This window comes from Vanessa cardui, chromosome 2, assembly GCF_905220365.1.
Source record: "Vanessa cardui chromosome 2, ilVanCard2.1, whole genome shotgun sequence".
Taxonomy (NCBI): Eukaryota; Metazoa; Arthropoda; class Insecta; order Lepidoptera; family Nymphalidae; genus Vanessa; species Vanessa cardui.
In genome coordinates, this window is record NC_061124.1 from 13,126,996 (window position 1) to 13,148,913 (window position 21,918).

The 21,918-nt window shown below is 33.3% G+C and overlaps 2 protein-coding genes across 12 annotated transcripts in view; both read right to left on the bottom strand.

The window, feature by feature from the left end:
* LOC124542556 (adenylyl cyclase 78C) overlaps window positions 1-5,740 on the bottom strand; it is a 93,995-nt gene extending 88,255 nt beyond the window's left edge. The window contains exon 1 of the mRNA XM_047120496.1: window positions 5,392-5,740. The gene's annotated coding sequence lies outside the window, so the exon portion shown is untranslated. The remainder of the gene's footprint in view (window positions 1-5,391) is intronic.
* Window positions 5,741-8,119: 2,379 nt separating this feature from the next.
* The window catches only part of LOC124541245 (anoctamin-1), a 29,461-nt gene continuing 15,662 nt past the window's right edge, over window positions 8,120-21,918 (bottom strand). For 10 of the 11 annotated variants that reach the window (XM_047119149.1, XM_047119140.1, XM_047119132.1 and 7 more), the window contains 11 exons: window positions 21,535-21,695; window positions 21,061-21,197; window positions 18,997-19,263; window positions 18,331-18,534; window positions 17,462-17,610; window positions 16,774-16,859; window positions 16,138-16,343; window positions 15,563-15,720; window positions 14,907-15,009; window positions 13,913-14,066; window positions 8,120-11,356 (listed from right to left, as the gene is read on the bottom strand). In XM_047119149.1, the coding sequence (XP_046975105.1) occupies window positions 11,199-11,356; window positions 13,913-14,066; window positions 14,907-15,009; window positions 15,563-15,720; window positions 16,138-16,343; window positions 16,774-16,859; window positions 17,462-17,610; window positions 18,331-18,534; window positions 18,997-19,263; window positions 21,061-21,197; window positions 21,535-21,695 (1,783 nt within the window). In that variant the 3' untranslated portion in view covers window positions 8,120-11,198. Of the gene's footprint in view, window positions 11,357-13,890; window positions 14,067-14,906; window positions 15,010-15,562; window positions 15,721-16,137; window positions 16,344-16,773; window positions 16,860-17,461; window positions 17,611-18,330; window positions 18,535-18,996; window positions 19,264-21,060; window positions 21,198-21,534; window positions 21,696-21,918 lie in introns of all 11 variants that reach the window. The other variant, XM_047119156.1, reaches the window with a different exon arrangement.

Here is a 21,918-nt window from a genome sequence, read left to right on the forward strand (position 1 = left end):
TGATTTCGGGTTCAAACCAAGGCAAGCACCACTGAATATTAATGTGCTTAATTTGTGTTTATTCAAATAATGTAATATATTAATTCATCTTGTGCTTAGCGGTGAAGGAAAACATCGTGAGGAGACCTGCATGTATCTAATTTCATAGAAATTCTGCCACATGTGTATTCCAACAACCTGAATTGGAAAGCGTGATGGAATATGTTCCAAACCTTCTCCTCAAAGGGGGAGGAGGCCTTGGCCCAACAGTGGGAAATTTACAGGCTGTTGTTATAGTGACGGCGTAATATCGAAGGATATTTAGAGGCTGTCACTTGACTTTTATGTGCCGCTTTCCACTTGTGTAGAACACCCGGTTTTTGATCTTAAAGATTTTACATTATAATATATTTAATTCGTGTTTATTATTCATCACGTGACAGTGGATTCAGACACCCTTCGTCCTTTTCCGCATACTTGACATTTATGAAAAACAAATATAATGATCACTTTTTAGACAAACTCCAAAAATTTTAAGTAAACATTTTCATCCAATACCTTAAATTTTCTTGACGGATCGTATAAAACAACCGCAGTGTGGCTTAAAACCGCTATCTTCACTTCGCAAAGTACATAATGTCTGTATTTAATTCAATGTGATAAAACAATGCGGTTAAAATGCCGTCTCATCGGATATTTCATTCAACACTAATAGTGTTTCTTTAATGACTAACATTATTTAAATAACTACGATAAACGTGACGTTGACTCAATGTCAAATTACACCTGCAACAGATAATAATAGGTTCGTTCATAAATATAACCGACTTACACTATCATCCAGACACTTTTTTAATTGTTTAACAGGGCCGGATTTAGGGAAGGGCAACCGGGGCAACTGCCCTGGGGCCTCCACATAAGTGGGGGCTACAAAAGTTTTCAGTGAGTTAACAAATACCGAGATATAGTCAAATTATAATAATGTTACTACTTAATATTTTAAAAGTTACCGATACCAGTCAAGAAATACTTACTGATTCAAATTAATAAAAGCTTAAGCTAATCCATTAATCCATAATATAATTATTAGGATCTCCACGCTCCTGTTGGTCTAGGGCCTCCACTGCTTTGTGGCCCCAGGGCCTCCAGACCTTTAAATCCGACTCTGCTGTTTAATAATAAAAAGTATGATTACTTCCCTTTAACATATACCTACAAGGAACAATACATACCTAAAAATAGTTTCGTTAATTATATATTTACATAATAAACTCTTATGTAATACTTATGCAATTTGACGGTGAATGATGAATGATGAAATGAATTTTATTTATATAGAAACGAATGAAATAAATGAAACAGAGAAACAATTTATTGTTTGAATTATGATACTTTCATGGTGCTACTTTCGAGTAATACGTGCAAATTAAATAGTTAAGATGCACGCGTTCTAAAGACTCTATATTCTCGACTCTTTTGCAAAACATTATTACAAAATATGTCATTACTATATACAACAAATAACTATCCTTACAAACTCTAAACAAATAAATATATTAAAAAGCTTTTTTTTTAAATAGAATAGGTATAACCAAATTCAGATATAATGATTACAAAAATAATATCGAATAACCTTAACGCTATGTACGTACTATGATCACAGAAGAATTAAAAAAGAAATATGTTCATAAAACAAGTTCGCGATAATATTTAAATATATCAACGTTTTTATCAATATAGCGGTTATCTCTTGATAATACGACAGACTATTTGAAAGCTCACCGGATCGTGGTATCGTGTAACGAAGTGTTATATCTGCGTGGATTTATTAAGTTCAAAAGTAAACGTATTGTTTTTGTCGCGTTCAGGATTTTTAACACCCAAGCGAATGTACATTTAATCCTAAAACAAACAGTATACGGACGCGTTCGTGATTATTGTGTGAAATATCAGCTTTAAGGCATGTATAAATCGTGTGATACAACTATATGCAACAGGAGCTGTAGGATTAAGGCTGAGAACAAAAAAAAAGCACCGTTACGACATTCTTTTACACTATACTAATGGTAAGTTGTCACCACCGCCCATAGACAATGGCGCTGTAAAAAATATTAACCATAGTTACAACACCTACCTTGGGAACTAAGATGTTATGGCCCCTGTGCCTGTAGTTATACTGGCTCACTCACCCTTCAAACCGGAACAAAACAATAATAAGTACCGTTGTTTGGCGGTAGAATATCTGATGAGTGGGTGGTATCGACATCTGGGCAATCCCAGTTAACTTAATAACAGGGATTTCCTAAACAGATTTGCTCCATTGTAAATAAAACAATCTGTTCATTTTAAGAGATAATAACAAAGCTATGTCGTAGCATTGTATAACATATATAAGTCAATATTAGCTATACTAATTTAGCGTAATTATTCTTCGTACTACAATAAAAACTTTTTAAACGAACGAAATTATTAGGTCTGCAAAAATAACTTAATTTATGCGGAACTAGTTGGCATTCGGTTAACTTGCTACTAGAATAAAGTGATAAGTTTTGTTTATTTGTTCTTTCCGGATTCACGGAAACCTCCTAAACGGATTAACATGAAACTTTCACAAGATGGTTATTGTGTCTGTAGTTCGATTAAGCGATTTTACGTCTGGATCTAATTTCAGTGCTTTTTCTATCTATGAGGATTGGAAGTCATTTAATTTTTTGTTGCACATTTTAAGAAAATATTCTGAATAATATGACGTTGGTTCTTTTACTATAATATGATAATTAATAAAAATCTGCATACAACATTTTATCGCGTGATTCTCTCGTCTTAATAGAGCCGTAGTGACTTATTAAAGAAACATAGTATACATATATACTTAATATACACTATTTTTCCCATATAATATGTTACAAGGTGACATGCGACTGGAGATGTAGTGTTTCGGGAAAAGGAAATGTACTCTTCGAGCCCGCCTTTCCAATTTTCGTATTTTTTTTAATTTTCCTACTATCGGTTTAACAGTGAATTTGAACTACATATGTGATTTATACTAACATATCAATAAGGCCTTGAGCATGGATGTGGATGGATATAGAGGTAGAGGACGACCAAGGAAACGATGGATGAATTGTGAGAAAGACGATATGGTTAGAAAGAATGTTACTTGTGAGATGAATTCGACAGAGAAGTATGGAAGGAGAAGACATGCTGCGCCGACCCCAAGTAAAATTGGGATAAGGGCAAGAGGATAATATCGATAAGGTGTGTTCTATGATTGACGTGATTGAATAGTATTTTCTTTCTTAAAAGTTAAATAGCAGATATCTTTTCAGAACAAATTTCTGACGCAGCGTTGAAGTTAGATAGGTATGTACCTACGTGTTTCTACCGACTTAGAAATTTTGATTCTTTGTATTCTTGTTTAAGATGAGATGCATTGATTTGCAAATTCGATTGAACGTACGTACAAGCCTCCCGTAGTTGCAGATGTAGTCACTTTCCGAAATAAAAGCTTCAAAAGTAAACGTGAGAAATAAAAATTAAATTGAACCGTTTTTATATCCTTTGCCGTCAATGACATTAGTTAGATATCGGTTCAACGATTTCAAACGCGGTTGTACAATTTTTTTCGACGAAGACCAGGCGAGACCAAGACAAGGAAATCTCCGAAAGGTCCGTTCTCGCTAATCGCCGCAAAGTGCATGAAGTGGCTGAAGCCATACACTTAAACGATACAATGTAGTTGCCAAGATAACTTACACTGGAAAGGTTTAGACTTTTTAAAAGAACAGAAGTTTTAGTTCGAGTTGTCACCGTTGATTAAAATAAGACACATTACCTACCAAAAGATTAGCTTACAATCTAAGCAATAGATTTATTATCTGATAAACGTTCCGAAATGAGATGAAACTTTCCTACTTTGTAATTTGAATTACAAATTAAAATGAACTACACAAATCATTCCCAAAACTCCAAAATATGTATAATATGTGACGATTAACCCATTTCTGCTTCATACATTGCAGAATGCAGATGATTACAAAATAATGTTTATTACAGAGCAAAATAAACATAGATAATGAGTCACATAACGTTAATTCCGCAATTAGTTTGACAACATAAAATATCTTTGTTCAAATATCCGTTATATTTTGTATTAATTATCAAATGTGTAGGAAAATGACCTTGAAGTTTTTATATGCAGTCAATTGTGTACAGGTAACAGGAAAACGAATCGCATCATCTCAGTCGAAACGGATTAACTTAAGGAATGTAGGTACGAATGTATGTCATATACGTAGATATATAACATGGATCACACATGTTCCATAATATATGGGTAGCGGTTTGTAATTGTAATCCTTACCTTGTTATATTTTATTTAATTAAACGTCAATGAATATTACGTAATTGTACCAAACTGCAATGCTGATACTAATATATACCTACTACAGAATGACTTTCAACGTTCACGACATAATTTTAGAAACCTTTAAAAAAATCAGTGTTTCTCTATTGTATTGTGCATGTAAGGTATTATCTTCTTGAATCAACCTATCCATTGAAAAACCGCATCAAAATACGTTGTGTAATTTTAAAATTCTAAGCATACATAGATGATTATAATTACAATATTATGGAAGAACAACGGTTATTTAAAATTGCTCCTAACCTTAATAATTTCCATTGGTGTCAAATTGAAATTGATTTAATTAAGTCCAAAATAAACTAAAGCCTACTTAACGTCAGATACGTTTTCATTATAACTTTACTCGAAAAAACATATTCTAGTATTATAAGAACCTTAAAAGTTTAGTCTATAGAGATAATTTTAGACGGAGCATGATTTTAACGTAATATGATCTTCCACAGGATAGACCAAACTTTCTCAGAAAAAAAATCCAATCATAACTTCGGGCTCGCTTACATCATCAACTGCCGATAATGTGAAGTTTAAAGGAACGTAATCTTAAAAACAAATGACTTTTCTTAATTCATATAAAGTCACAAGTAAAAGTATCATTAAAGAAATCTATATATGATGTATGCCTGAGCCAGTTTCAGAAGAATTGAAATAAGTTGACATAAATTTGAAAACAGTAAAGCTAACATTTAAAAGTTAACCTTTATATAGACCTAAAATATTTTATTTGGATATGGATAGGCTTGATCTAATCTTTCACCTTTTGGTATTCGATAGTTTAATAATATTATGTTATAATTTACAAAAAACAAATTTGTTTAACACAAGTTTCTGTTACCAATTTGTTTACGAGAAATCTCTTTTAATATAACAATACAAAAAAACTTACTGTATTATAAAAACCTTATAATTTTTAAGTGTAACACCAATTTAGAATAAAATCAGAGCGAGAATTAGTAGTCTTAAGACTACGAGGATTAGTTTTATCTTACCTTTCGTTGACTTTTAAGAGAAGTTACATAAAAATCACGCACCGTTCAAATAAATCACCTTCATAATCCTACAACAAATATCCTTTGAAAATGATGTAATTAAAAACAACAACTTCTAGTACTTTAACCAATAAATCAGCACGTTTACATCAGTTACACTGTTTGTTAAATTGTTAGCAATTAGTAAATAAATTACTCAATACTATTTATAGCAACGAGGCACATTTATTTCAACTTGGGGCCTAAAAACTTCGTAATAAAAATTCTCGATTTAAATACGGTTACATCGAAGTATTTTATGGTGTGTAAAACACATGTTCCCCGTCGCGACACAGGCATGTAACTGAGGCAGAAAATACTAGCAGCATATTTTGTTTAATAGCAGTGATGTCAGATGTCCAGACAACAAGGCCTGATTAGAACTTCGTGGTCGCGTCGTCCCCTGGACGGACTTTTAGTTCATTATAACACTAGCAGTCTGTATTATTATCACTATTGAGTTCTTATCTTGTTTAACTACTAATAATAAATATACTGATATTACTATACAGGCTTCTAGCATAGAAACTTCTAGCATAGCCTTCTGGCGTACTGTCAAACTAATAAAATACAATGAAAGTTAGATCGAGTTTTATTTATGGTTGTATTTCTAACACATTATATACTACCGGTGAAAAAAAAACTATAAGCGTCACTCTTTTTTTCGTAGATATTTTTTGTTTCAATCGTTATCGTAATTAATTTTGATAACCACAATAATTACGTTTCTTGGTCCTTATCTTGCTTTCATAATTTGTCAAAATCCTTTAACATGTTTTTATTACCTGTTATATCGTAATTAAATGGAAACCTATTTACAATATACTGTTTGTCACATGCCCTCTTCACTGAGCATTAAAGGAAAAGGGGGAGTTATCAGCGAAATTCAAAAAATTACAAATCAGTCGATTCCACGTCGATTGGTCATAGTCTCATACTTATACGTTCCGTATGCGTATGAGACTATGACTTACTACATTTTTACGCAATTGACGTGCAAAGAAAAAAAAATAGACGAAGAAAAAAGAAAAAATTTAAAAAATTAGTAACCAATAAGCATCGGCGGAAAATTCCGCGTCTCATACGTCTCAATACGTCCATGAATTTTAAATTCTTGACGCACAATAGATATAGGAACTTATTATCCTGCCTTGTTGGTCTAACGAATCTCTAAAGGCTGCATGAATCCCAGTTCGGTTTACTAATATATTTTCCCGTCAATACATTTTCAGTCCAGCTCAGCAAACAAAGTTTGGTAGTAAGCAATATGTTAAGCATTCAGACTCGTCGGCGCCTGAACCCTTCCTGTCCTGCTGGATTAGCCGCCGCTTCCGATTGGGAGAATAAGGGAATAAAGAAAATACTTGTGTGGGCTCATATATTAGAGACTTCTGTTTATCTTAGGAATAGCCATCAGAACATTTTAGAAACATGTTACAGTAAATAACAGTAACAATAGTGATACAGTAATTATATTTCGAAAATATTCGTACGTAACGCATTAATGCTTGTTCAGGCCATTTGTAATAATACTGTGATAAACATACGTTGTATATTTTTTGTATAAAAATAACACTGAAATCTGAAACTATTTTAATGTTTATTCGTAACTCGGTTTTTGACAGTAAATACATAACAGTACTCACGAGGGGTATCAACTATCAGCTTTGTATTTATTTTGTTTATATACAGAAAAAACATTATGTGCCCACATTTAAATTTTAATACTACGTATAGTATTTTATTCACTGTGTAATGTTTGAATCAATCAAATTATATTAATTGAGTGAAGATCCTAAACGAATTATAGGTACGCGTCCATTTCAAAGTATATTTACATTAAGGGAGAAAGCACTAATTATAATTAAGATAATGTAAGCCAGACTCGGCTATCTAACAATATACCATCCATTTATATATTATTGAATTAGTTTTTTGTCAAATATAACATTGTTCTTATCCGACGTTGATGTAGTCAGAGCTTAAAAGGTCTCGACCAAAGATTAATGAAATTGTATGTCCAAGATAAAGAAAAGTAGAATTACCTAATCATTGCTTTTTATGCCAGTAGTTTCAAGATTGATCAATGTCGAGTTTACAGGTATTGCCTACTTTTATTTGACGCAACCGTCTCCCGCACAAATTTCGGATAAATAAAAATATTTGTCCGATGAACCGACTATGCTCTCGGTATAACAACATATTACTATTTATATATTCATATTTATTTATATTAATGGATTTTGTAAATAATATAATTATATAAAATATTTTTATTAAATTGTTTAGTTAATTAAAAAGATAGGCAATCATTTAAGACCAGTTTCAAATACATGTTATGTTGATGTACCTATAAATGAATAAATAAATAGTTAAAACATAACTATTTTTAACTATATTACTAAAAACTTTTGACGACCGATTTGACGACCTTATTCAAAAAAAGAATTAATTATTTGGTACACAACATATTTAAAACAGTAAGAATTCAACATAATATGTTAATATGTTATAAGATAGATATATTCAAGCTAAAGTAAGGTAATAGTTACAAATACAATTTCTAAATAAAATCATTATATTTTTTTAATTTATTTAAAAAAAAAAGTAATTTTAAACGGATATATAAACCTGTATTTTTTAAATTCGTATTATTCTTTGATATAAGGGGTGTTAAATAAAACATCAGTTACCAATAAACTCTCCATATAATCATATAAACTTTATAAATACAAGCGTTTCATGTTATAGGGCAAATGTTACTTGTATCGAATAAACCTTTCATAAACATCCAAAGCTTTTTTCTAAATGACAACACTACATTGACCTACCGTTATTTTGACATAAAACAAATCAAACTTGGTACAGTAACTTTCAACTGTATAACAATGGCACTCTTTCTTCCTTTTATTAATGTAGCTATCTCCCTCGCACTTATGGTGATAAAAAGGATAGCATGTCATATGTCCTATTGGACAGAATCAGCTCCAATGTTAATTTCAATTATTAATTTATTTATTGGCACTTTCAAAACGATACATTATTTTGTACATACATATACATACATTGAGTGTTTTTAAACTCATATACACAAATCGATATTAAAATATTGTGCCACAAAGGAGAACAGTGTAAATAATCGTCACACTAGAGCTGAATCAGATAAGCCGAAAAAGATATTGCCATCTCTTTCTCATGTATGGAGTTAAAAAAGGATAGCCATTTTCTTTTAGTTCGTTGTTTGTTAAAAGTTACCTTTCATTAAAATAACTGAATGCGATGATTAAGTAGGTCGAGTAAGGTATTTTTGTCAACATTATATACAAATAAATGTTAAAAATAAGTATAATAAAAAAAGACCTGCATTCCGGTTAGGAACTAAGGATGATAAACTTTTATGTTATATCTTTGATTTTATATATTTTGATAGTTTTGATAAAATATTATTCAGAGTCTTATAGCAAAAACGTTAACCCATCAGTGCCGAACTTGACAGAATATCCTTGCATCCGTACATCCTTGTGAATTATCGATTTTACATTAATTAATAAATTACATTTTGTTCAACAGAAACATTTTCCACTTAACATTATCAATGAACACAGCCAAAACTATATAAAAAAAATTTGGTAACTTGTAATAGCTTCGCTTTAAGCTTAAACTAATGAAATTCAATGCAAACTAAGCTTAATAACTATAGTAACATGACATATATTGATAATAAGCAATAACTTTAAGAAAATCCTCGATTCATTGGCCTACACCCGACTTCCTCCATAAAATAAATTCATTATTATTTGTGCGATTGTAGAATAGTCTTTATCTAAGGCTTAGGTCTCACTGTGATAGTACAATCACTAGAGAAAATAGGATTAGAACTTGATTTGGTAGCCTTATAAGAATACATAATATAATAATAATAGAATACAATACAATACATCAATAGAGTTAAATTTTATTTGAACTTGAACAAAGAACTGGTCTTTAATATCATTAGTAGTTTTACAAGCAATATATCTCTTAGAAAGCACGTTTTATATGCTTGTCTGGCTTAAGAATTCTTAATAAAACTATACTTCTTGTATGTTATATAGTTTCTCTTACGTGTGATTAAGATACGTTAAAGAATTATCCTTTTAGAATTGTATTTAGCACCAAAGAAAGATTTTTTTATAACAATTAATATACTGTCATTTGTATATTTTTATGATATCAATATAATAAATTTTATATAATTAATAAAGAGTATTTTCTAGAGATTTTACACTAAACGGATCAACAACTATTTCTCACTGTGAATGTGTGCACAAGTGTAGTCAATTTATAGACCATTAACAAAATATCAGATGATACAAATTGATGTTATAAAATAGATAAATTCAAGCAAGAGTAAGTTAAAATTTAAAATTACAAATGCAAAATAAAAACAATAAAAAACATTTTAAAATAATTTCAAACATTTTCTTTAAAAAAACATAATTCAAAAATGAGGTTTTATTATAAAACTGACGAACCTCTTTGCTAAGAAAAACGATTATTTGGCCACGGACGCTAAAAACGCTCTAATGACGAAACATGATTTTTAAATTTCGAACCTTTACTAATACAATACAAAATTGACAACATCAAAGCGCCAAGCGTACAAAATGGACGACTACATATACAAATACAAAAATTTTATTGTTTCTAATGAACACTATGTTACACATCTATCTAGCTTGTTTCTTATTCGATTAAAGTCGAAAAGAAATCATCTGAATAAATACTATGATAAATAAATAATTAATATCATCATATATCAGACTGTATGTATATAAAAATATGTTTTAACAAGCTCTATAAAATATTATGAGATTCATTTAATCTCTAACCCGATTCCACAATATAACAAAGTAAACTTGTAACGTCTTTCGGTTTGCATACTAAAATAAACATTATATCATAGCAATAAAGTATACATTCCAATGCACTACATTTTTGGGCTTTTTAAACATCGTTGCAAGCTTACATTAATTACGCTTTACAATCCTATACTTTTCGTCGTCATCATTTCATTTACGATATGTTTTATTAAGTACAATATACGTTTTCGAGACTTGTCACCAAAATGAAAACTGCATATTATTAAACAAGTGTTATTATGTAAATGTTTCGAGACAAGTTCTTGTATAATATGATTAGGAAACTAGAGACAAAAACAAAGAAGAATGTATAAATAGATATAAATAAAAATAAGATCTTTAATTCCTGTGTAAGCGACACATTTTAATAAGTCTTGAAAATATATTTTTTGTTCTTTAAGTCTTGACTACAAGACTGCCTAGGGTTTTCACACGTTATAATATAATAAAATAGCGCAGTAATCATATTTACGTATCAGGACGCATACGCCACTACTGAATGAACATTATGTATATTAACAAAAACTAGCGTTCCTATGAATTTTGATAATACCAAAAATAGTACCGTTTGAAGAAAAACTTTTTAATAGATAAGTCGCGTCAAAATCTTTTCGGAAAATAGACTTGCTCTACAATAATTAAATTATCAAGACGCGTACACGCAAATATTAACTGTGAAATACACAATATATTTTGTAAACTTTTAATGTATAAGTATTGTGACGTCAAGTGACCTAAACTTTTTGGCGCGAATATTTTTTTTTTTTAATAAATCGGGCAAATGTTTAAATGCTTTATGATTCATATGCAATAAACATACTGATATATTATTTGTATGGTTACGTCTCAGTCAAATATAATTTAAAGTTATACATGTTCAGGGCCAGGGGCGCCCTCTGGCGGTTGAGTTACGACGTGTTTGGACAAGTCGCGTATGTCCTGATGATCCCCGTGCGCTGCGAGGTCGAAGTCTGAACCAGAGAGGGAAGCCAAATGGTTCCAATTTGATTCGTCTCCGTCCTCACCTAAAGAAAATATTAAACTTTAGTACACATAGTAACATAGGTTATTTCATATTTGTATTTCGTATGTATTTTCAGTTATAATTTACTCTTTAGAATAGTCGATTATTAACATTTCTTCACAAAGCTCAAACATCAGTACTTTAAAAACATTACATCAAAAATGAGATTTCTTGTAATAATTTGAACTTGTTACATACAAACATACAACATCTAGCTTCTAAATATAAAATATATTATATTAAATTTGTCAATAGCGTAAAGCGTCAGCCTAACTACTGTTGAAGCTCTAATAATGCCAATTTGATTAATATATCAAGCTTCATTTTATATTAACTACCAAAAAAATCAATTGTTTTCAAACGAAATACAAATAAAAAATAAAAACTGTTCGTGTGTGTAGTGTTAAACTATTCTACTAGTTATTTAATGTGTTTGCGATGCATTCAGAGTTGTTATTGATTAGTGATGTTGTGATCATGAAAAATTTATTGCAAGCGCAAGTGTTACCTTTTCTCTTTCGTAGTTATAACGGAAATATTTTATTGGTAGCATATATTTTAATAATAGATATGTGTATAACAGTCAACAAATATTAAATATAATGTTACCAAATCATATAATCATAGGAATTATTTAAATTTGATTTAGATCGAAATAGATAAGCATCACTCAATTTCATGTATATAATCTATGTGTAACGAGCCTGTTAATTTTTATAATTTGTCATTAATCAAATAAAATTTACGTTATACTTTACGAACCATAGCAGATTCAAGCGAACATTATCACAGTAACTCCACAACCGATTTCCAATGTTTAGTACGTGCAGTAATGTTTCCTCTATATTAGTGTTAATAATTACTTAATTGAAATTAATCAGTCTTGCATGCCGTTATTGATAATAACATCAGACTCACTCACAAATGCGTCGTTCAAGTAGCTCGAACTCGCGTACACGTATATCCACTATGTTAGATTAGGAAGCTAGCTTTAGTCAATGTAAGGCGAGAACATCAACAAGACTAAAGATAATATGTATATATTTTTATATTACTTGTCTCAAAATAATTTAGGAGTTCAATTATAAATATCAAAATAATCAAGAGTAAAAAGCAAAGGTTAAATAATTTACGAGTTAATATTTATTTTAATTTAATATATATAAATATTTATTTATATATATATATATATAATGATAATTCATCTCGCGCCCGGCGGTGAAGGAAAACATCGTGAGGAAACCTGCATGTGTCTAATTTCATCGAAAATCTACCATTCCACCACCCCGCATTGGAAGAGGAGGCCTTATCTCAGCAGTGGGAAATGTACAGGCTGTTACTTTACTTTGACCTTAAGTGATTTACGTATTCAAACGCGGCGTATCGCACCACAGCGATGTTTAGGTGCGCTCGCACCAAAACACGTTCGCAACCGACAGTGTTTGTATATCCAAATGTTAACTTTAAATATTTCTTGACAAGTGTCAAAAAGTAATTTTACCAAGTGTAAGACAAAATGCTGCGCGGTTTGATTTGTCTTTGATTTGCCTTTTGTGCGAATCGTATCGAAAAAGATATATGTATATTAATTACTTACGCGATCTGTTTTGAGACTTAATTTCGTTCGTATGATAAAAACATAAAGGGTTAGCTAATAGGTAATGAATATTAGATTAATCATTCTGATTTTGAATTTGCTCTAATTTTATATCATACATCTTTATTTTAATTCTAATACGAACATAATTTATTTAAAACAACGTATGTTTTCCATCACTATTTTACATCTTGATATTTAATCTTCTTATTTATATGTTGATGTTCTTTCCTTTTGTAGACTGCATTGATAATGTATAATACACTGACTGAAGTGCCGAACTGTTTGAGCGTCGAAGCTAACCCCTCATACGCGCGTCAGTAAATCCGCCAGCATCGAATATTCACTGCCAAGCGTTATTCTCACTACGAAGCTTCACTCCATTGTTTACCCCTTCCCGGCGCCCAACATTCTTTCATTGAAACTTTTGTCACTGTTTTAAACCGATGAATCAAGCGAGGTATAGAAATTTAAAAAACATACAATATTTATTTCTATTAAATACAGACTTAATTAAGTCTGTATCTGATATAAAAGTTCCCTTTAATCAATTTGCTATAGTAACTCCAGTCGAAGCGCGTTATATATAACCAGCTCAAAACTTTAATCCAAACAAAGCTCACGACAACCTCGTTTCCAGAACGCAATGGTTTACTGAAACTTCAATTAGTCTTCACACTCGGGAGAACAACACACGCGTTATTATATTAAAAATTCAATATTGAAATCTAGTACTCTAAACATTCCTGTCAGTGTATCAGGACACACAACACAGTCCGGGACGACCGCCGCTCACTGGCTAAAATAGACTGAAAGAGATGGGAAAATGACTCGAGACGCAGAGGGTCGCGGGGGGGCGCGGTGGGCGGCGCGGGGGCGGCGCGGGGGCGTGTCAGTGCGCAGTGAGCGGCGGGCGCGTGCGCATGCGCGGTGCGTACCGGCGGGCGGCATGCGGGGCACCTGGCGGCGAGCGGCGCGCCAGCGAGCGCGCGCGCGTCTCCTCCATGATGAAGCTGTTGATGACGTAGGCCTCGCGCCGGATGCGGTCGCGCAGCTCGCCCGACATGTCCGGGATGGCCCAGCGCACGATGATCATCACCAGCGCCACAACGTTCTGCGGACACGAGCACGTATCATTAGCGGTCATTATAATCGATGGGACTTTCGACCTTTTCGAACGCAATATAGCGTTTATTTCATCCAAATCAAAAAAAATCTTCATTCGAGTAGACTCATAGAATTATAATTGATGGGACTTTCGACCTTTTCGAACGCAATATAGCGCTTATTTCATCAAAATCAAAAAAAATCTTCATTCGAGAGACTCATACAAGCGCTTATGAATGTAAAGCTACCAACTGTTCGATAAGCTCATTCTACTGAGAAAAACTGGCAAAAAATTCAGTAGTTTCTCTTTACCACCATTTCAATTAAATATTAATTAATTAAAGTATGTCAATAAAGTACAATTTGCTGCCTCATTTAGAAATCAACAAACAATCAGTCCACGCTTTTTTAATCATTAATTTACATTCAATTTAAATAACACTCTAAACTTTTCTCAAGTTAAACAGTTACAATATTAAATAGTTTCACTTAAATTACTTAAAATTTCCGCTTTTGTCGGGCATTCCAATTCAGACTTTTAATGTAAATGAAAACAGATCTTCCAGGATTTCGGCAAAGGTAAGGGATTCTCAAGGTTCAATTCTACGTCCATTTCTGTTTCTTGTTTATACAAATGCCAGACCATAGATTTTGAGAATGCACATGAGATAAAATTATTTACATTTAACTATTATCAAAAATAAAAAAAATGATAACACAGAGATTAAATACCTCAAATATCTCTTTATATTTACAATTTACAAGTAACTAATGATCGTTAGGTTATCCGTTACGTTGAATAGATAGATAGATACATAAAAAGTTATCTTTTATAAGATAACCTTACCTCGAATACAACGACGAACGCCAACCTGGCTCCCATCACGTGCCAGTACCAGTTAGTGTGCTCGTAATCGTCGCCGTCCTTATAGTGCCAGTAGCCCGGATAACTAGAAACAGTATACGTTTTTAAAATTAACTGTTACATACTATATATTAAAGATTCGAAATTAACATTACGCTTTTGGCAGTAAGTTTACGTTTCACTGTGATTCAAAGAAATATGTCTTAAAATAATTTAAATAAATTGCTTGTTACTTTTAAGCAATTTTAATTTACAAATATTGTGTTGTTTCTAAAAGGTTACGAATTTTCAAACAATCACTTAATACAAAAGTATTTCAGTTACCACTTTTTTTACATACCAATTTTATTTATATATTGTGTACAATAAACACAGTACAAAAGTATTCTTCTACTACAATATATATACAATAAATAGTAAGTATTATTCAAGAAAAAAAAAATTAAAAAATCTATTACATTTATAGTTTTCTTTATATTCATACACATTTATATGTAATTGTAATAATTTTTTTTTTTAAATTATTACTCAATATTTGTCTCCCCTACATAATTTATTGCAGACAAATATTACCCAAAACATAATTAAAACTTGAATTGAAAAATTTTACATTTCAAATAAATACAGCCCTTATTCACCTGCACATTGTTTCGTTGTACGTTGATTTCGTTAAATTCCCCAACACGGATATTTTGAAGTCAGTCAACGTGTGATTCACGTACTGGTCCATGGAACCATTCGTGAACTGATACACTAAACGAGGAATGAATTCCGATGTAAATGCTATTATGAAACCCTGAAACAAATTAGAACCATTTAATATTTTTTACACCTTTCAGATATTGGAATAATACTTTTTGTTCCTACAAAAAAAACTCAAGTAAAGTAAAAAATCGTGGGACGAAATACAAAAACACGTTTTTATTGACAATTCACCAAAAACCCTTGGATTATAAATTAATTATTCATGTATTGACAGCCTGAGGAAATTGAGGAAACCTGTGTGTCACACATTGAAATTCTGCCACATGTATACTCAACCAACCCGCATTGGAACAGCGTGGTCGAATATGTTCCAAACCCACTCCTCAAAGGAAGAGGAGAACTTAGCTCAGAAGTGGGAAATTTACAGGCTGTTGTTGATGTTTTGACAAACAACTAATCAGCATTCGCGTCGGTGTCGGCAGTCTGTGTGTGCAAATGCGAGCCTCACGTTGGTGATGATGCTGAGCTTGCCGATGGAGTCGAGGATGCGGTACCACACGCCGATGTCGCTGACGCGCTGCGGCACGGGCCGCCGGTAGCACGTCAGGAACTTCTTGGCGTCCAGACGCATCTCCAGCACGTTGTTGATGAGCGCGAACAGCGGCGCCAGCGGGAACGCCGCCACGAAGATCGTCACGAACCCGTACTGCAGCACTGCCGGCCAGGGTCACCAGGTGAGCACTCATCGTCTTATTACAATCAAACCCCTAACAACTACATTCCAAAAGTTGTAGACGGACAAGGCTAATATAATTGTTTTTAACAATTTCAGAACGAGCAAACTGCATTACTATAGTATCGAGAGTCCCTAGTATCGAAATCTACATTACTGCTATCGAGTATGAACCACTAGTATAATTAACAATTCATTAATTTAACTCATTTAAAACTTTGCATACGATTGGTATTGTTATAATCAAAAGTAAAACTCTATCAAATATAACGCCTCTTCACCCTGAGCTCCGTATAAAATGTATTCTAAATTTGTATTCTTAATTCTAAATGTAAACATTTATAAAACAGTAGTACCAATTATGAAATCCACTTCCTACTTAATTTATTAAATTTAAATTAATTGACTCACCCATTTCCAAATACTCCGGGAACAGGCCCATGTTCCCGAAATCGACTAGTTTGAAATCCTTTACCCACTGCAGCGGGCTCTTTATCCTGCAATAGTTAATAAATAATAATCACAATAAGCAATCTGGTGCACGAGTATTTCAGTATGTGGTTTGCTCAGTATTTCATATCAAAAATATAAGTTCGTATTAATGTATTATTAGTTATGGCGGTTTAAATTTAATAACAAGGAGTTTTTTATTTTGATGAGAGTCAGATATGGCCGAGTTAGAACGCGTACATCTTAACCGATGATTTCGGATTCAAACCTACGCAAGCACTACTATATATATATATTATGTGCTTAATTTGTGTTAATAAATTCATCTCGTGCTCGGCGGTGAAGGAAAACATCGTGAGGAAACCTGCGTGTGTCTAATTTCATAGAAATTCTGCCACATGTGCATTCCTCAGTAACAGCGTGGTGGAATATGTTCCAAACCCTTTCCTTAATGGAAGAGGAGGCCTTAGCCCAGCAGTGGGAAATTTTCGGGCTGTTACTTTACTTTACAGATATGAGATATTAAACATACAAAGATATGGCAAAATAATTAGAAAACAAAAATATTACAATAAAATAGTTACTTTACTTAAGTAGTTAAAATATTCTTTTCATCGTCCAAGACAATGAATTAATATAATAAGTTTACCTCTTCTTCCTTCCAATAGTCCGAAGAATGTTCCACCATTTGAGCACATAGGGCATCATCATCTCCACGACGGTGTTAATGAACTGCTTCCCGATCATTATGATGGCCAGCTGAATCGAAAGTTCAAGGAGACAGCCTCCAGGAGAACACTAGAAGAGACACTCTATTTTCTAACATACAAGTATGAATAACAAGGACGTAACTATTCTGCTATCTCTATCTTTTATAGCAGGAATTCTTACTAGCAACTGGACTAAATCATGATTTGCAGATTGACAAATTTCCGGCAGAGACTTTTTTATCAATATTCATCGATTTGCTATTTTAAAGCTATGTATATAATCCAATCCAAATATATAATCCAAATTAGGCTTTAGAATAGCTTCATCATTATTATGTAGAGCTGAGATGGCCCAGTGGTTAGAACGCGTGCATCTTAACCGATGATTGCGGGTTCAAACCCAGGCAAGCACCACTATATATATGTGCTTAATTTGTGTTTATAATTCATCTCGTGCTCGGCGGTGAAGGAAAACATCGTGAGGAAACCTGCATGTGTCTAATTTCATCGAAATTCTGCCACATGTGCATTCCACCAACCCGCATTGGAACAGCGTGGTGGAATATGTTCCAAACCCTCTCCTTAATGGAAGAGGAGGCCTTATCTCAGCGGTGGGAAATGTATAGGCTGTTACTTTACTTTACTTTACTTTTACTTTACTTTTGTTATGTAAAATTTAAGTAAACCTTATCAGTAACACTCAAGATAAAAGGTATAGAACTCATAAAGTAAAGAGTAAAAAAGTACAGAAAAAAATTAGTTTGAAAAGGTTTTAGCCCTTATAAAAATTAATTAATTTCTCATTTACCTCCTCTTGTCTATGCCCGAAAAACCTAACATAGTCCCCAGGTCGGCCCACGAACTTGCCCTTGAAGAATGCGATGTAGAAAATAGAAGCGTAGTAGTTGACGAATTGAAGGAGATAAATTTTAAGGGTTAACGAGTCGTCGAATTCCGTCTGAGTTCGAAGGAGTTCCTTCTCCGTCAGCCACTCGGCTAGGAACTGGTAGATCTGTTAACACAAAATCAATATAAAACTTAATTGGCATCGCTAAAGTCATAGGGTATATAGGAAATTGTATTGAATTACTCAAGTAAAAAGATTCGCGGACGAGCATATGAGCCACCTGATGGTAAGTGGTCACCATCACCCATAGACAATGACATTGTAAGAAATATTAACTATTCCTTACATCGTCAATGTGCCACCAACCTTGGGAACTTAGCTGTTATGTCCCTTGTGCCTGTTACACTGGCTCATTCACCCTTCAAACTGGAACACAACAATACTGAGTACTGTTATTAAGCCGTAGAATAACTGATGAGTGGGTGGTACCTACCCAGACGGGCTTGCACGAAGCCCTACCACCAAGAAAATTGTATGAAGCGTCGGTTTTGTTAATTGAACAAAGATAATATCATATTTATTCAACCGTGGAGCTTTGAGCTAATTATGATCATAATCAAAACTCACGTAATTGAATATACAGATGAAGACAAGATTGATGGAGGCAGCCGTGGCCGTCGTGAACATGATGGGGCTGTAGGTGATTAGCACGTTGTCCTGCTGGCGCAGGAAGTTGGCGCCCAGCAGCGACATGCGGTAGAGCACCACGCCGAGCACCGTGGCCAGCGCCAGCAGGATCAGCAGCGCCACCACGCTGAACGACATCAGCGCCGCCGGAAGACGCATGCGCCAGAACGGCACCATCGGCTCGCGCTCGCCCGTCACAACGTTCAGCTGCGAACAGGCACGGCGTCAGGCTGACGTTTTATGTGACCAAATCTTACTTTGGATCTGAGTCTTTATTCTTAGCATAGCGAGATAAATATACAGTCCTTGCGATCAATCTTACTTGGGATCTTAGAGTCAATAATCTTAATATAGCGAGATAAATAGACAGCCATTGCTATTAAATACATCACACAAAATAAAACGCCGGTTAGTTTCTTTTGCCAGAACGACTGAGGTGTTTCTTTTTGAACCCGGGTAGGAGTGTGACAATTGATAATTCGTCAAAGCGGACATAGACATAGAAATATGTTAAATGTTTATATTTTGAATATTTGGACAGGTACCTGTAAGTACCTTCTGGTACAGGACCAGGACAGGTAAGTAAATTAGGAAATAAACAGAAACCGATTTTTTTAATTAAAAAAAATGAATAAAACGAACATTATATTTATTTTAAATTATTTGGTACTGTATGGAAACATTAATTAATTAACTTTCTTCTTATCATGAATATATTAAACGAATAAAATAAAAATAAATCTTATTTGTAACTAAATTACTATTTAAACAATTAAACTGGAACAATAAATCTGGCTCGATGTTGGTTGCATTTGACTATTTGTAGAATCAAAAAAATAACGTAATCAATTTTCAAAATTGGAACGGGCGTACTAAAATAATGTGTCTCGTTTTACTCATATTTACAATGTTATTGAGGAAACTTCGAACATAATGTTATATCCAGTTTGAAACAATAGACTTGAACCATATACTTTTTTTAATTAAAAACCATTATACTGTCAACTCGTTATTAATCCAAGGTCATGCCCTGTTTGTTAGTTTGCCTCAACCTATCTATTATTTATTTTTAATATCAATTCTATATTTATAGTAACACAGGAAACTTAACAATGTAAAATTATTCTTATAGAATGGCCGCGTTACTGATGGGTTATCCCATAATGATGGGATATTCCATTCCATACCATTCCATATTGCGAATTTAAAGAATGACCTACATCCATACCTTACAAGTCTATATGAATAAGTTATCACGAACGCTTAACCGACTGACTTTTATTAATAAACGCAAACGCTAAATTCATATTTTAAACGGTGGCCAAAATGAACTTCGATATGAATTCTCATTCCTCATTCATCCCCTTAGGAAATCATTTTAGAAAACTCCTATCTTAGTTGTTACGTACGATACAAAATACCTGTTCAAAATTCCACTTAGGCTGTATGTTAAATGTGTTGATTAATAGTTTCAAAATTTTATTCAAAATAAGATTTTTATAGATACTCATTCTTAGCCGCAGCCAAGCTCACGGGTAAGTGGTCGTAAGGTGGTGGTATTAGTTAGGGACTTGACCGCATGGTCTGTCAAATAATGTAATATATTAAAACTACATCAATAATATGCCTGTAAATTATTAATCGGTGACAGACATTTGACAATCAATAAATAAGTGTGTAACAGTCATTTCAATCAGAGTCGGATTTAAAGGTGTGGAGGCCCCGGGGCCAAAAAGCAGTGAGGGCCCGAGACAAACAATACTATTATGAATTAATTAGTTTTTTTTTTATTTCAATCAGTAAGCTATGAATTGTTTCGTATTTGTATCGGTAACTTTTAAAATATTAAATGGTAACATTATTATAATTTGACTATATCTCAGTATTTGTTAACTTGCTGAAAACTGTGGCCCCCTCTCATGTGGAGGCCCCAGGGCAGTTGCCCCGGTTCCCCTAAATACGGCCCTGATTTCAATAGTGGTTTTCCCTGTCGGGCGCCATTACCTGCGTGCGCTTGACGTGCGCGAGGCGCGCGAGGTACTGCGGGCGCGGGTGCTCCTCGTACACGTCGAAGCCCGTGAGGTCCCAGCGGTGGGTCATCTCCGCCGAGTAGCGCTTCCACAGCTCCAGGAAACACGCCGCTGGGGGGGGGAGTGTCGTCAATACATTATTATGAATGAATGAATGAATGAATTATACTTTATTGCACACCACAGACAAAAAAACAAAAAAAAAAGAAAGTAACACAAAATTAATAAAATCCAAAAATGAATATAATCTAAAAAAAAAGAAGTACATTAAAAGAGTTGTACAACGGGCGGACTTATGCCTTATTAGCCATCTCTTCCGGACAACCCATCCATTATTAATTTATATATTTGAGAAAAATCCTTACCATATTTACTTGAGCATTAGCCAATTCGTTGCATAAGTAATATTTAATAATACGCTTGTTTAACGGTTAATTTAAATACTAACCCCAAAAGCTCATGAAGATAGCAAAGAAAACAGTCGTGGGATTATCGAACAGATACGTTATCCGCGACTGTAGGCATGTCGTCTTCAGGTCCCAGAAGTCGCAGTAGTAGTCGCATTGCGGGCACATCTTTATCGTGGAGTTGTAGTTACATATGTCTTCGCTACAATATAGAATTCAAATTACAAATTTGTGACTAAGATGTATACAAAAAGGTTTCATATCTCGTTAATAGTTAACAGGCCATCTAGCGATGTGAGAAGCCTCAAGTTCGAGCCTGGCCCCTTGATCTATTCTTGCTTCCACTTCTAGCACAAGCTTTAAGCTTAGTTGGTATATAGAATAAATAGGAATATTTGTAACTCCTAAAAATGGGGCATTGAAAG